General features: G+C 45.7%; 1 protein-coding gene across 1 annotated transcript in view; it reads right to left on the bottom strand.

Annotated features, from left to right (window-relative positions):
* The window catches only part of LOC126457265 (protein takeout-like), a 196,889-nt gene that overhangs the window by 136,969 nt on the left and 44,963 nt on the right, over positions 1-14,957 (bottom strand). The window contains exon 2 of the mRNA XM_050093428.1: positions 4,731-4,823. Within this exon, the coding sequence (XP_049949385.1) occupies positions 4,731-4,823 (93 nt within the window). The remainder of the gene's footprint in view (positions 1-4,730; positions 4,824-14,957) is intronic.

Here is a 14,957-nt window from a genome sequence, read left to right as displayed (position 1 = left end):
GAGGATTGAATGTGGAGAGGGGATACATTACATAGAACCCAGGTTGAGACTGACCCTACTGTTGTGGAAAATATTGCCCTTTATCCACATATCAGATGGGCCCACTTTACACATAAATACTACACAAGCTGCAGTACAGCCATAGTAAAGAGTACTTTGTGCCAAAATTAGTGATTTTCTACATTGTTCTATTTGCATATTAAGCAAGGGAAGATAACTGTCCATACATTTCTACAATTATCTTAATCTATGTTACATCAATAATATAAGCAAAAGGATAGAGTGCAACTCACAGTACAGATGACACATTCAGTAGCAGACAGGCACAACAAAACATTCATCCATCCAGTACGTCTTCAGGCCACAAGTGGCCCATCGGGACCATCCGACATCCGTATCATCCTCAGTTGAGGATGCTAATAGGAGGGGCATGTGGTCAGCACACCGCTCTTCCGGTCGCTACGATGGTTTCTTTGGCCAGAGCCGCTACTATTCAGTCAAGTAGCTCCTCAATTGGCATCACAAAGCTGAGTGCACCCCGAAAAATGGCAACAGCGCATGGCGGCTGGATGGTCACCCATCCAAGTGCCGATCACGCGCGACAGCGCTTAACTTCGGTGATCTCACGGGAACCGGTGTATCCACTGCGGCAAGGCCGTTGCCTGGGCATAACAAAAGACTGTTACAAGTTTAGCTTTAGGCTAAAGGTTTCTTCAGAAAAGGAAACACACACACACACACACACACACACACACACAAGCACATCTTACTTAGACATGACCACCATCTCCAGCAGCTGCAACCAGAATTGCTGGAGGTGGCGACATGAGGCATGCTTGCTTGAGTGAATGAATGTGTGTGTGTGTGTGTGTGTGTGTGTGTGTGTGTGTGTGTGTGTGTTTCCTTTTGTGAAGAAGGCTTTGGCTGAAAGCTAAAAGTGTAACAGTCTTTTTGTTGAGCCTGCTTACAACTCAGTGCGTCATCACCTATACAGTGAATAGCAATCTATCCCTTTACTTATATTGTAGATATTCCAACCTGGAGTTTCCACTGTCTAATCTATGTTATCTTAGTCTCATGGTTCCTATGCAATGTGTAAGGTGAAGATTTTATTGTACTTTGTTTGTAGTTTACAATAACTGCTCATCTCTTCCATTTCCAGTTTGGTGTTTTCCGGAGTGTTCTTCGCTTTCGGACGCTGGTGTAGCTAGATGGCCGTGGACTTTTTGTGCCGAGGGCGGTGCGCCCTGTGCCAGATGAGCAACAGAAGCGAGAGCCAGCTGGGCCGGCCAGCGCCGCCCTCCGCAGTGCGCAACGGCGCGCCGACGCGTCTCGCCCCCCGTCCAGACGTCGCCGCCGACGCCGACGCCGACGCCGACGCCGCCACACGGACGCCACGGCCACGGCCGCAACCGCATCGCCACAACCGAAACTCGATACGCGGCTGAGGAATGCCTCCACAGCCTGGTCGGCCCTCTTCTGCTCCCTCTGCAGTACGTACGTCACTCTAGTTGCCTCGGTGCCAACAAGATATACGGGTCCTGTGGCTTGCGTCAAAAATGGTTCAAATGGCTCTGAGCACTATGGGACTTAACATCTGAGGTCATCAGTCCCCTAGAACTTAGAACTACTTAAACCTAACTAACCTAAGAACATCACACACATCCATGGCCGAGGCAGGATTCGAACCTGCGACCGTAGCGGTCACGCGGTTCCGGACTGAAGCGCCTAGAACCGCACGGCCACACCGTCCGGCTGTGGCTTGCGTCACAGCAGGTGACACTACAGGTGCTAGTTGCAGCATTCGTCTCCGGCGGGGAGCGAGTTACTATTTTAGACCAGTTCAGCATGTACTTCGTAGCTGCGTGATTAAATATACTCACTCTCTTGATAATTTATGACCACATTAGGAACTTTAGTGGGTATGTTCCCTCTGAGTTACTGATTTCCTGCCCGTCCTCGGATGTAACCGAGCGTTTGTGATGTATGTCACGCAAGGGAACTACTGGCCCACGAGAAGTACGGGTCACACAACGACCTTGTGACGTCACAGTCTCGCCTTGCCCGACATACATCGTGAGAGCTCGGCTATGTCCGCAGCCAGACAGTAAGTCAGTGTGTACGAATGAAAAAGTACCCACTAACCTCTGTAATTGATAATGTAGTATCGAGAATTTGACTGTATTTAAAGGCGCAGCTACGAAGTATTAAATTAGTGTGAAGTAGTAACTCGTTCACTGCTGGAGACGGTCGCTGCAACTCGTAAGTTCTCTTATGTCGCGTGCTGTGACGCCTTCCACAGGACCCGTATATCTCGTTGGCCTCACAGGCAGCTAGTGTGACGTCACAAGCCCGTTGCAGAGCCTGTATTTCCCGTGGGTCCTGAGGCGAAAGTATTCCTGCTTTGGCTGGCAACGGGAGATGCCCAACAAAAGCCACTAACGTCTTCATGTTTACATGTAGAGGAAGGATGTCTCCATAGACAAATTCAAGAATTAAATTTGTCGGGTCATCGGTCTTCTGACTGATCTCCTACCTAGCTGAGAGCACAGTATGGCTTACTTTGCCATGAAGAGAACCCAGGTTCGATTCTGGATACTGCCACGGTTTTTCCTCGGTATGAAGACTGGAACGGAACGCACTCAATCTCATGACGCCTACTGAGGACCCATTTGACACGCCTGCAGCGACACCAGCTCTGCCAAACCGACAACGGCCGGGAGTGCGGTGAGCTAACCCGCACCCCTCCACACCGCATGGCGTTTGGCTGACAGATTACAGGGCCGTCTGTCGGACCTGGTTATCCCGTCTGCAGCCAGAACGAGGATGCTGATCTGATGCAGCCTGTCAAGGTTTTCTTCCGTATGGCAACATCTTCATCTCCGTGTACCACTTGTACCCAAGACCCTCAATTATTTGTTGGTATAATCCAACCTCTGTCTTCCCTCGCAGTTTTTACCCTCTACAGTTTCCTCTAATACCATGGAAGTTATTCCCTGACCCCTAACACAAGTCCTGTCATACTCTCCCTTCTTCTTGTCAGTGTTTCCCACACGTTCCTCTCCTCGCCAGTTCAGCGGAGAAGCTCCTCGTTTCTTGTCTTCTCACTTGAATAGCATCGCATCTCAGACGCTTCGATTTTCTTATTTTTCCGGTTTTCCCACTGTCCATGATTCGCTGCCATACAATGCTGAGCCCTACACGTCCATTCTCAGTAGGAGACATATTTTGGCAAGGAATGGCTTCTTCGCCTGTACTAGTCTCTCCTGCTTCGTCCGTAATGTGTTATTTTGCTTCCAATACTGAACTGTCCTTTACCTTCTTAGACTTGTTGGTCACCAATGCTGATATTAACTTTTTCGGTAATCTTTTTATAGCTGATTGTAACCAGGCTCATGAAGATCGTCTAGTGGAGAAAGGATCATCAGAACTGGTGGCTCTGCAACAACATCGTCCTAACTGAGTAGAACTCAGGTTATCTTTCGTTTAAGCACTTTGATGCAGAACACCAAGGGGTACTGATGTGTTGGTAGAACATCCAGAAAATAATACCAAAGAAACGTCCTCCAAGTAGCGCGTCAACATATTTTCAAAAGTTGTAGATACTGTGCAGAGTTAAGATGATCGTACACCGTAAATGAACCACCACATATTATATGATGATGAAAGCTGAAAATTATAAATAAAAATATATTAGCGCATCATTACTTCTTTTCCGTCACTGTCACTATCATTGTAGATTTACATACACATATCTTGTGTAGACCGTACGCTGATACTAAGTCAGTCCCTTCCTGAAACGTGCCACATAGGCTAATGCAGAGTGACTTGTATAAAACACAAGAAAATGGCTTTGTAGCACTTGAGAACTTCGTTGTCGACAAAGCAGTGTAATTTTACTAGTTACAAAACAAGAAACTTGTGGGAGATTGTGTGGCCCATTTTTCGGCGTGCCTAATTCGCTAAATGTGACTGCTACAACTACAAGAATTATGATAATAGTTACTCGTTGAACATAAGTGCCAAATTTAAACCGTTTGACGGACTGGAAGTCGAACCGGAACAGCTGCCTTTAGCAGTAGTGTTCTTCCGATTGAGCCATCCGTACACGTCTCAAGGTCCGAATCAAAGCTTCATTTTCCCCACTGCTTCCACTCCACGCGCCTTCAAACACGGAACAAGGAGGAGTTCTGAGTCGGTGGTGGGCGCCTGCACGGATGATCCAGTCGGTAAGAGCACTGACTGTCAAAGGCACGGGTCCGCAATTTGAATTTATTGCTTTGATCAGGAGCGCGTATGACGTCATTCGACATTTTGTCGCTTGTCCTGAGCTAATTGGTGAACTGCCATATTTCTTCTGTGTCCAGAGAATCCTCGCCTCTTACCGGCACGTCTCAGCATTTTCAAGCTCTTATTTTTCTGACACCGTAGTACTATGACTTCGGTCTCGTATTTCCGTCACATTGTACAGGCAGTAGAGGAGGCTGCGTCGGAAATACTGAATAAAAAAATCTGTCTTTCATTTTTATTAAATCTCCAGCTTCATTTTCTGGATAAACCTCGTTGATTGCTCCATCTGCTTGCTCCTGTATGTAGCGTACACAGGAACACAGATATACCAAAGGATTTCAGTCAGTTTCCCAGCACCAGAGCAACAGTTTCTTTCACTTTCCCCACACAATACGACTTAGGTTAGCAGCAGAGAGGGTGCAGATTCGTCGGCCACTCACCGTTGATGAAGTCCTTCATGGCGGCGCGACCGGACTTGAGGGCGCAGCCGCTCACATCGGGGTCGTTCCGCGAGCAGGGCGTGATGTAGCTGGCTGTAACAGAGAGGGTCAGCGTGCCACATTATACACGTAGGCCTGTGTCTAGTTTTTCAGTGTTGAAAAGAAGCGAAAGAAGAAAAAATTATGACTGACTTGTGAAATCAGTAGTAAACTAAACCTCAATATATCGTCGCCCTTCATTTCGAACACTATTTATTCATTAAGAAATGTCTACGCAGAGAAGGAGTGTACGTACGTACGCCTGACAAACATACTTCTTATTAACTCATCCGGATATACCATATACAGTAAAATGTTCCTTTAGATACAGTACAATACATACTGCAGTAAACTGACGTAGGTACTGTGTAATTATTGAATTTGTGACTCTAGAGGCAAGGGAGCAATATTTGCAGTAGCAGAATAGTTAGAAATCAGGCGAAGTACACGGACTCGTAGCTTCTGCTGTGAGATCTGTTACTTAACGCGTTAGAATAACAACTGAGTAAACAGCTGAGAATCAAAATGAACGTTTTACACTGCTGCTGAGTGTGAGGTTTAGTTAAACCTGTATACTAGACCTAGTCACAGGCTGGTGTGGCCGAGCGGTTCTAGGTGCTTCAGTCCGGAACCGTGCTGCTGCTACGGTCGCAGGTTCGAATCCCACCTCGGGCATGGATGGTGTAATGTACTTAGGTTAGTTAGGTTTAAATAGTTCCAAGTTCTAGGGGACTGATGACCTCAGATGTTAAGTCCCATAGTGCTCATAGCCATTTGAAACATTTTAGACCTAGTCTCGAATTCGAACCATTCTCTTTCGTTAGCAATGGCTATTTTCTATTAAGCTAACCAGCTATTAACTGTCTTTAGCTTACTCCTATCTCCCTGATTTCACAGATGCGCATCTTGCTAGAGTGGAATTCTTGAATGAAATGGGGTTGCGGAGAATGAGTCTTTGTCTCTAAAGCGGGTTGTACGTAGAATGTAACTCCCTGACATATTACAATAATTTGCCACAGCGAGATTACGATGCGGAACTTCGTCATTTCGTGCTACAGAAAGATGTGCAGGAGACCTTTTAGGGACCTGGCAAAGTAGGACAGAGGTAGGGTACTAGAAGCTATTAGGTGCATAGTGGGTCTTGTCTAAACAGCTCTGGCAGAAAGAGTGACAATAGCTAAATCCAACGGTACGGTACATAAACTTCAATCTTCCAAAAAGTTTCACGGTTGAAAACCATCCCATAATTCTCCAATCTTGCTGTAGCTAATTCCATAAGAATGACACCCAAGTGGCTCCTGCTATTACGCGGGTAAATCAAGAAGTAATGCTTCCTATTTTTTTCACCTTAAATACAGCATGCAAATGGAAATGAAGTCCCAGGCTTCCTGACAGAATGTAGGGGAACGGTGCGGAAGACCCACACCGCCGCACTAAGCGAGGTCCTAATGGAGGTGATTTCCCGTTACCGTCGTCCGACCGTAATGGGGAAAATCCCGCGGGGAATCGAACCCGGGATCCCGTGCTCGGGAAGAGAGAAAGCTACCGCGAGACCACGAGCGGCGGTCTAAATACAGCATATAAAGTGAAAAATTTGAATCTGGTGCTCTTCCCAATTCTTCATCTTGAATCCGCTGCAGCAACATTCTGCGCCAACAGATGGCAGTACTGGAGTCGCCTGCAAAATGTCCGACGTCGATGTTCATATTAGATGGCGTTCGGTGACAGAGTTCTTGAATGCAGAAGATGAAACGCCCATTCGCATTCAAGAAAGACTGAAAAATGTGTACGGCGTTGCAGCAGTTGATATCAGCACTGTTAGACGATGGGTTCGCCGCTGTAAGGAAACTGCGCGGCAGACCGGTAACTGCAGTCCCTCCACACAACGTTCAGCGAGTCGATGACATCATTCGTGGTGTCCTCCGGTGACTGCTGATGATTTGTGTCGCATTACCTCTCTGGGTAAAGGCAGTGTGATGATTATTATTCAACATCTGGGATACACAAACGTTTGTGCACCTTCGTTACCAAGAATGGCTTCGGAAGTAGGACCGTATATTTTACCTAGCTGGAATACATACCCTTTTTATATGCTTGACCAGAACTGTGGAAATTAACGGAATTACATTGAATAGTCATAAATTAATGGTCAACGTTGTAGCTTTCAACTTATGTAAATGCGTTAGAAATTCTTGACAACTGAAAAAAGGAGGCATTACTTTCTGACTGGCTCTCGTACACCAACTAACAATGAAGTTTGATAAGACTCTGCCTAGTCAAACTGCGGCTCCCCTAACAGCCCCTCCTAGAAAAAAGTATCAAAAACACTTAGCTACTCTAGACAGTAGTATAGGTGACGACATTAATACTGCAGAGTTCCAAAATTGTACATCTGTGGAATCTGTTACCGATTTTCTGTTTTACAGCTGTAAATTATGCCAGGGCCTTCTATCTAAGTGCCTCCTTACGCACTGACGGAAAAGAAAAGCATTCCACCACGAGGAACCAGTTCGATATTTATCAAATTTTGTTGATACTTTCTTTCCTTCTTTCTTTCTGGAGGCCTTTGTCCTGCATCACGCGGGGTCGGCTTTGTTATTTCGAATTTGGCAGTGTTAACAACTAACACTTGCAGAGGTGACCGAATGCCCTTCCTGCCGCCACCCCGAACCCCCTGGGACGTAAGTAGTGTGCTCCAGCTGTCTGCATCTAGTGTAATCCATGAAGAGTGCGAACGTGTCCCAAATGTCTATGAGTCGTGTGAGGCGGAACTTGGGAACCAGCCCGGTATTCACCTAGCTGGATGTGTAAAACAGCCTAAAAACCATATCTTGGCTGGCCAGCATACCGGACCTCATTGTTAATCCACTGGGCGGTCACAAAACGGATATTAAGAGTTTAAACTTTCATTCCGAAACGATCATGAATATCTGTAAGCCTTGTGACCCCCACGGGCACGAATACACTCTTGTATTCATTGTGGCATGGACACAAATACTCACCGAACGTCACATTCTGGAATTTCATCCAATGTGTGAAACACAGTTCATGAAGACTTCTGAATGAAAGCAGACGTCTTCCCATCGCATCCCAGACATGCCAAGTGAGTGACAAATCGGGGGACCTGGCAGCCCAGTTAAGGCTTCATGCATTCCTCAAGGAGTGTGAACTGCAGCGAGGGGTCCCGCATCATTCTGATGGAACGTGTCACTTGGTACTCTGGTCGTGAAGGATACGGAAACAAGGTTTACCATTCTTGCCACATATTGGTGAGACGTTCTGTCAGATCTACTGATAATCTTAGCCAAGACAAAACTATTCTATCTGGTGTTCAGGACGTATAAGATAGGCGAAATGCCCTCACAGAGAAGAATGTAATAATTCCAATTCCAAAGCGAACCTATCAGTTCAATAAGTCATGGTAGCAAAACACTAACACGAATTCCTTACAGAGGAATGAGGAAACTGGTAGAAGCCGACCTTGTGGGAGACCAGTTTGGCTTCCGGAGCAATGCAGGCGCGAGCGGGGCAATACTGACTCTACTACTTACCTTAGAAGATAGGTTAAGGAAAGGCAAACTTGCATTCTTAGCGTATGTAGACTTACAGAAAGCTTTTGACAATGCTGAGTGGAATACAGTCTTTGAAGTTGTGAAAGAAGCAGGGATAAAATACACGGAGCGAAAGGCTGTTTATAACTTGTACGGGAACCAGACGGCAGATATAAAGAGTCGAGGGGCATGAAAGGTGAGATGGGAGTGGACAAGGTTGTAGCCTATCGCTCATGTTGTTCGGTCTGTACAGTGAGCAAGCAGCAAAGGAAACAGAAGGAAAATTGGAGTAGGAATTAAAGTACAGAGAGAAGAAATAAAGCTTTGAGGTTTGTCGGTAACATTGTAATTGTGCCAGAGACAGCAAAGAACTTGGAAGAGCAATTGAACGAAATGGACAGCGTCTTTAAAGGAGGATTAAGATGAACATCAACAAAAGCAAAACAAGGGTAATAGAACGTAGTCGAATAGAATCACATGATGCTGAAGGAATTAGATTAGGAAACGAGACGCTAAAAGTAGTAGATGTGTTTTGCTAATTAGGTAGCAAAATAACTGATGATGTCCGAAACAGAGAGGGTATAAAATGTAGACTGGCAAAGTGGCAATGGCAAGAAAAGCTTTTCTGAAGAAGACAAGTTTGTTAACATCGGACATAGATTTGCCTTTTTTGAAGGTACTTGTCCGGAGTGTAGCCATGTATGGAAGTGAAACATGGTCGAAAAAAAAAGATTAGAAAAGAAGAAAACAGAGGCTTTTGTAATTCGGTGTTACGGAAGAATGCTGTAGGTTAGATATGTAGATCGCACAAATAATGAGGAGGGACTGAATAGAATTGGGGAGACAACAAACTTGACTAAAAGAAGGCATCTGTTGACAGGATACATTCTGAAACATCAAGGGATTACCAGTTTAGAATTGGAGGTAAGATCGAGGGGGGGGGGGAGGTAAAAATCGTAGAGGAAGACTAAGAGACGAATACGGTAAACATTTTCAGAAAGACGTAGACTGCAGTAGCTATGAAGAGGCTTGCACAGCAAAGAGCAACATGGAGATGTGCATCAAACCTGTCTTCGGACTGAAGAGCACAACAACTGGAGAGTATTCAGTCTCGTTCTAATAATTATCAAAGCAGTCCTATCATATCTAAAGTCTTCACAGACCACGATTCCAGGTGTTGGATAGGTCTCGGTCTCGAGACTCACTGGTTCCTGTGAGCTTTCTCCAGGTCGTCCACGACGCGTTGGCGCGGCGTAACCGCCTCTAACAGAAGCGAAGGGCGTCGCTGAACACAGAATGCCACTCAGTGACGCAGTTAACTTTGTCGGTACAGTATACGTCTGTGCTGTCTGTATGGTGTCAGTGGTAAAGGGCGCGTGTCAACTCAAGATCTCAGCCGAGCTTCCAGTAGTCATTTCCCGACGGTTCTTGGTGACACTCTTCCCGTCATCTGTGACTGGACATTCGTCTGCTCGTCAGAGATACTTGGATAATCTGACAATCTTCTGCTAGGGCTCCTTGTGTAAAGACCCGTGTCTACTATTCTGGCCACAGTGTTGTCCTAACTCAGTTTCTCCATTACTCATTGTGCAATCATTACACTCTTTCCTTCAGCATCTCCATTTATTACAGCCTTTATTGCCGTGTTCTCCCCTCTCGACCTGACGTGTCCGTACCATCTTAGTCTCTTAATTTTCACACTCGCTACGTTGTCAGGCAGTGTGTATAATCGTCTGAGTTCTCTGTTTTTCCTTACTCTCCACTGTTCATTTTCTTTCACCACGCCTGGAAGAAAACTAGCCTTCCAGCCGTTCCAAGCCCGGATAAAGTGGAAGGGTTAATCGTTGGGCTAACCATCCAAAATTGTAAAAAACTGTCGGGTTCCTATACACTCACACCCAGCCTCGCATTGGAATGGATCTAACAGAAAACGATCCTAGCTTATGGATAAAGGACTACCAATAGATACATGGGAAGTAAAAACACTGTACGCTGAGGGCAAACAAAGATACTTGATGAAGAACTAACAGAGTACAAGATGGACATTACAGCCCTGCAGGAGATAAGATGGCCTGGACAAGGTATGCACAGAGGACAAAACTACACGATCATATACAGCGGAAACAAGCATGGTCACCATATACACTCCTGGAAATGGAAAAAAGAACACATTGACACCGGTGTGTCAGACCCACCATACTTGCTCCGGACACTGCGAGAGGGCTGTACAAGCAATGATCACACGCACGGCACAGCGGACACACCAGGAACCGCGGTGTTGGCCGTCGAATGGCGCTAGCTGCGCAGCATTTGTGCACCGCCGCCGTCAGTGTCAGCCAGTTTGCCGTGGCATACGGAGCTCCATCGCAGTCTTTAACACTGGTAGCATGCCGCGACAGCGTGGACGTGAACCGTATGTGCAGTTGACGGACTTTGAGCGAGGGCGTATAGTGGGCATGCGGGAGGCCGGGTGGACGTACCGCCGAATTGCTCAACACGTGGGGCGTCAGGTCTCCACAGTACATCGATGTTGTCGCCAGTGGTCGGCGGAAGGTGCACGTGCCCGACGACCTGGGACCGGACCGCAGCGACGCACGGATGCACGCCAAGACCGTAGGATCCTACGCAGTACCGTAGGGGACCGCACCGCCACTTCCCAGCAAATTAGGGACACTGTTGCTCCTCGGGTATCGGCGAGGACCATTCGCAACCGTCTCCATGAAGCTGGGCTACGGTCCCGCACACCGTTAGGCCGTCTTCCGCTCACGCCCCAACATCGTGCAGCCCGCCTCCAGTGGTGTCGCGACAGGCGTGAATGGAGGGACGAATGGAGACGTGTCGTCTTCAGCGATGAGAGTCGCTTCTGCCTTGGTGCCAATGATGGTCGTATGCGTGTTTGGCGCCGTGCAGGTGAGCGCCACAATCAGGACTGCATACGACCGAGGCACACAGGGCCAACACCCGGCATCATGGTGTGGGGAGCGATCTCCTACACTGGCCGTACACCACTGGTGATCGTCAAGGGGACACTGAATAGTGCACGGTACATCCAAACCGTCATCGAACCCATCGTTCTACCATTCCTAGACCGGCAAGGGAACTTGCTGTTCCAACAGGACAATGCACGTCCGCATGTATCCCGTGCCACCCAACGTGCTCTAGAAGGTGTAAGTCAACTACCCTGGCCAGCAAGATCTCCGGATCTGTCCCCCATTGAGCATGTTTGGGACTGGATGAAGCGTCGTCTCACGCGGTCTGCACGTCCAGCACGAACGCTGGTCCAACTGAGGCGCCAGGTGGAAATGGCATGGCAAGCCGTTCCACAGGACTACATCCAGCATCTCTACGATCGTCTCCATGGGAGAATAGCAGCCTGGATTGCTGCGAAAGGTGGATATACACTGTACTAGTGCCGACATTGTGCATGCTCTGTTGCCTGTGTCTATGTGCCTGTGGGTCTGTCAGTGTGATCATGTGATGTTTCTGACCCCAGGAATGTGTCAATAAAGTTTCCCCTTCCTGGGACAATGAATTCACGGTGTTCTTATTTCAATTTCCAGGAGTGTATTTGGGACAGGATTTGTGGTTCATAATAAAATAATGGCCAAGGCAAATATAGAAATATCTCATTAATCAGTGTTCATGCCCCAATTGAGGACAATAAGGAAGACATAAGAGATGAATTCTATGGCACCTTAGACCAGATGTACTACAGATTACCACAGTATGACATCAAAATAGTGCTGGGAGACTTAAATGCCAAAATAGCACAAGAACAGCAATGGCAACCATATGTACGCATGTTCAGCCTTCACGCTGAATCAAATGATAATGGTATAAGGCTTATCAATTTCGCCACAGCTAGAAAAATGAAAATAGCAGGTACATCATTCTCCGATAAACACATACATAAAGCCACATGGCCATCACCGGATGCATTAACTATGAACCAAATAAACAAAGTTTTGATAGAGAGAAAACATAAAAAGGCAACAACAGATGTTAGGACAATGAGAGGGACTGAGATAGGATCAGACCATTCTCTTGTGCTAATAAAGATGAAACAACATTACCAAAACCATCTAGTAAGAACAAAAGATAACTATTCCTATATATGCCGCATTAAAATATCCCCTATTGTGTCGTAAGGCATGTAAAGATTTATTTTTTTGTTTGTTACTGACAATACATAAACATTTCGTAATTTATGTGGCAACCTATTAGTGTTCTTCTGTGACAGCGGCTGGTCCCGGCGGAGGTTCGAGTCCTCCCTCGGCATGGGTGTGTGTGTTTGTCCTTAGAATAATTACGTAGTGTGTAAGTTTAGGGACTGATGACCTTAGCAGTTAAGTCCCATAAGATTTCACACACACATTTTTCTTCTGTGACACAATATGTCAAATGGTTACAGCTTTTTCTTATAGTATTGTGCCACGGTCCGCTAGTGTCCCCCTTACTCCTGTAACCTTGTGTAATTTTGCTCCTTGAGCACAATATTCTCATTTTCGTGTACTGCGTTTTCACCAATTTCAATATTTAAAACTCTGGCCTCGTTTCTACCGCTTTCAGCATTATACCGATTTTTTTAAATTGATTCTTGTTCTGTGGAAATAGTCTGTCCACTCCATTCAGCGATTTTCTTGGTGTTCTCTAGTTAAAGCAGTAATTCTAAGCCGTATTCTAAACTTGACTGGTACCTGTGATCACGGCAGTACATTTTTTTGTTCTGAAACTTTCTGCCACTGTCTTCATTGATTCCTCCACTCGAAAGATAAGCTGCCGTAATGGTAAGCTGTTTGAATGCGATAGGGAAACCAGAATATCTGAGAAGGGAAATGGAAAGGCCCAATCTAGATATAGTGAAGATCGTTTAAGTGAAATGAAAAGACGATAAGGCTTTCTGGTGAGATGAATGCAAGGTAATATCAACAGCAGCAGAAAATAGTATATCGGGAGTAACTTACTGTGAGCAGTTTAGTGATAGAGTGCTCTTTATAGATTGGACAGCAAACCAGTACCAACAACAATAATGCAGGACACAGATGGACGTCACAAGTAGAGAATGAAGAGAGAGAGAAAGTGAGTGAAGATACTGAACGGGTTAATTTAATATGTAAAAGGAGACAACAATACAGTAATCATAGGGGATTGAAGTGCGGTAGTAGAGGAGAAATTTAAGGCAGCGTTGTGTGAAAATAATGGGCTTGAAGTAGGAATGAGAAACGAATAGGATTAATTGAGTTCTGCAATAAATTTCAAATGATAACAGCGGATACCCTGTTCAAGAATCACAAGAGGATGAGACATATTTTGGAAAAGACCCGGTGACAGAGGAAAACTCCAATTGGATTACATCATTGTTAGACAGATATTCCATAGTCAGACACTGGAATACCCAGGAGTAGAACAGACTCCGGTCATAATTTCGTAATGACGAGAAGCAGACTGAAGTCAGAGAATCGTCTGGGAGAATCAATGTGGTAAGAAGTGCGATTCCGAAGTACTGAGAAAAGATGATATACATTTTTCTCTGAGGTTGAAGATACTGCTATAATGAACATCTCAACAGGCAGTTCAGTTGATGAGGAATGGATATCGCTAGAAAGGGCAATTGCAAAAGTTGGGCAGGCAGACACAATAAAGGGGAGGGAACTGTGAATACATCTTACTCAGGATTAAAATTCTGAGTGATGAAATGTCAGTGATAAGATTCACTGGTGACATTTGCTATCCTCAGTGAACGTGAAGAAGAATTGCAGTACCTCTTCAGCAGAATGAACAGTCTGTTGAGCACAGAATATGTTTGGAGAATAAACGGAAGAAGAAATTATTGGCTGGCTCTGAGCACTATGGGACTTAAAATCTGAGGTCATCCGTTCCCTAGAACTTAGAACTACTTAAACCTAAATAACCTAGGGACATCACACACATCCATGCCCGAGGCATGGTTCCAGACTGTCGCGCGGTTCCAGACTGAAGCGCCTAGAACCACTCGGCCACACCGTCCGGCCAAGAAATTATTAAGACTAGCAGAAATGGGAACAGTGAGAAACGTCACATCAGGATTGGTGATCACTAAGTAGATGAAATTAAGGAATTCCGCTACCTGGGCAGCAAAGTAACCCGCGACGGACGGGGCAAGAAGGACATGAAAAGCAGACTAGCACTGGTAAAAAGGACATTCCTGGCCAAGAGGAGTCTGCTAGTTGCAAACATAGGCCTTAAGCTGCGGAATAAATTTCTGTGAATGCATGTTTGTAGCACAGCGTTGTATGGTAGTGAAACATGGGCTGTGGGGACACCAGGAAAGTAGAGAATCGAAACCTTTGAGATGTGGTGTTATGGAAGGGTGTTGGAACATTTGTTAAGACGTCAGGTAGTAACTACCATAGCAGAGAAAATTCCAGGGAAAACAAAGACTGGAATATATCCAACTAATAGTTGTGCATGTAGAATGCAAGACTTACTTTGATATGGAGAGGACGGCGCAAGAGAGGAATTCGTGACAGGTCGTGTCAAATTACTCATAAAACTGATGAATCATCAAAAAGAACGAAAATCTGTTAAGGTCCGTGCCCCTGTCTAACACGATATTATATTATATATTTGTTCTAATTGTTTTTTTTTTTTTTAACAT

This window comes from Schistocerca serialis, chromosome 2 (genome assembly GCF_023864345.2).
Source record: "Schistocerca serialis cubense isolate TAMUIC-IGC-003099 chromosome 2, iqSchSeri2.2, whole genome shotgun sequence".
In the NCBI taxonomy this organism is placed as follows: domain Eukaryota; kingdom Metazoa; phylum Arthropoda; class Insecta; order Orthoptera; family Acrididae; genus Schistocerca; species Schistocerca serialis.
This window is presented reverse-complemented; position numbering and strand designations above follow the sequence as displayed.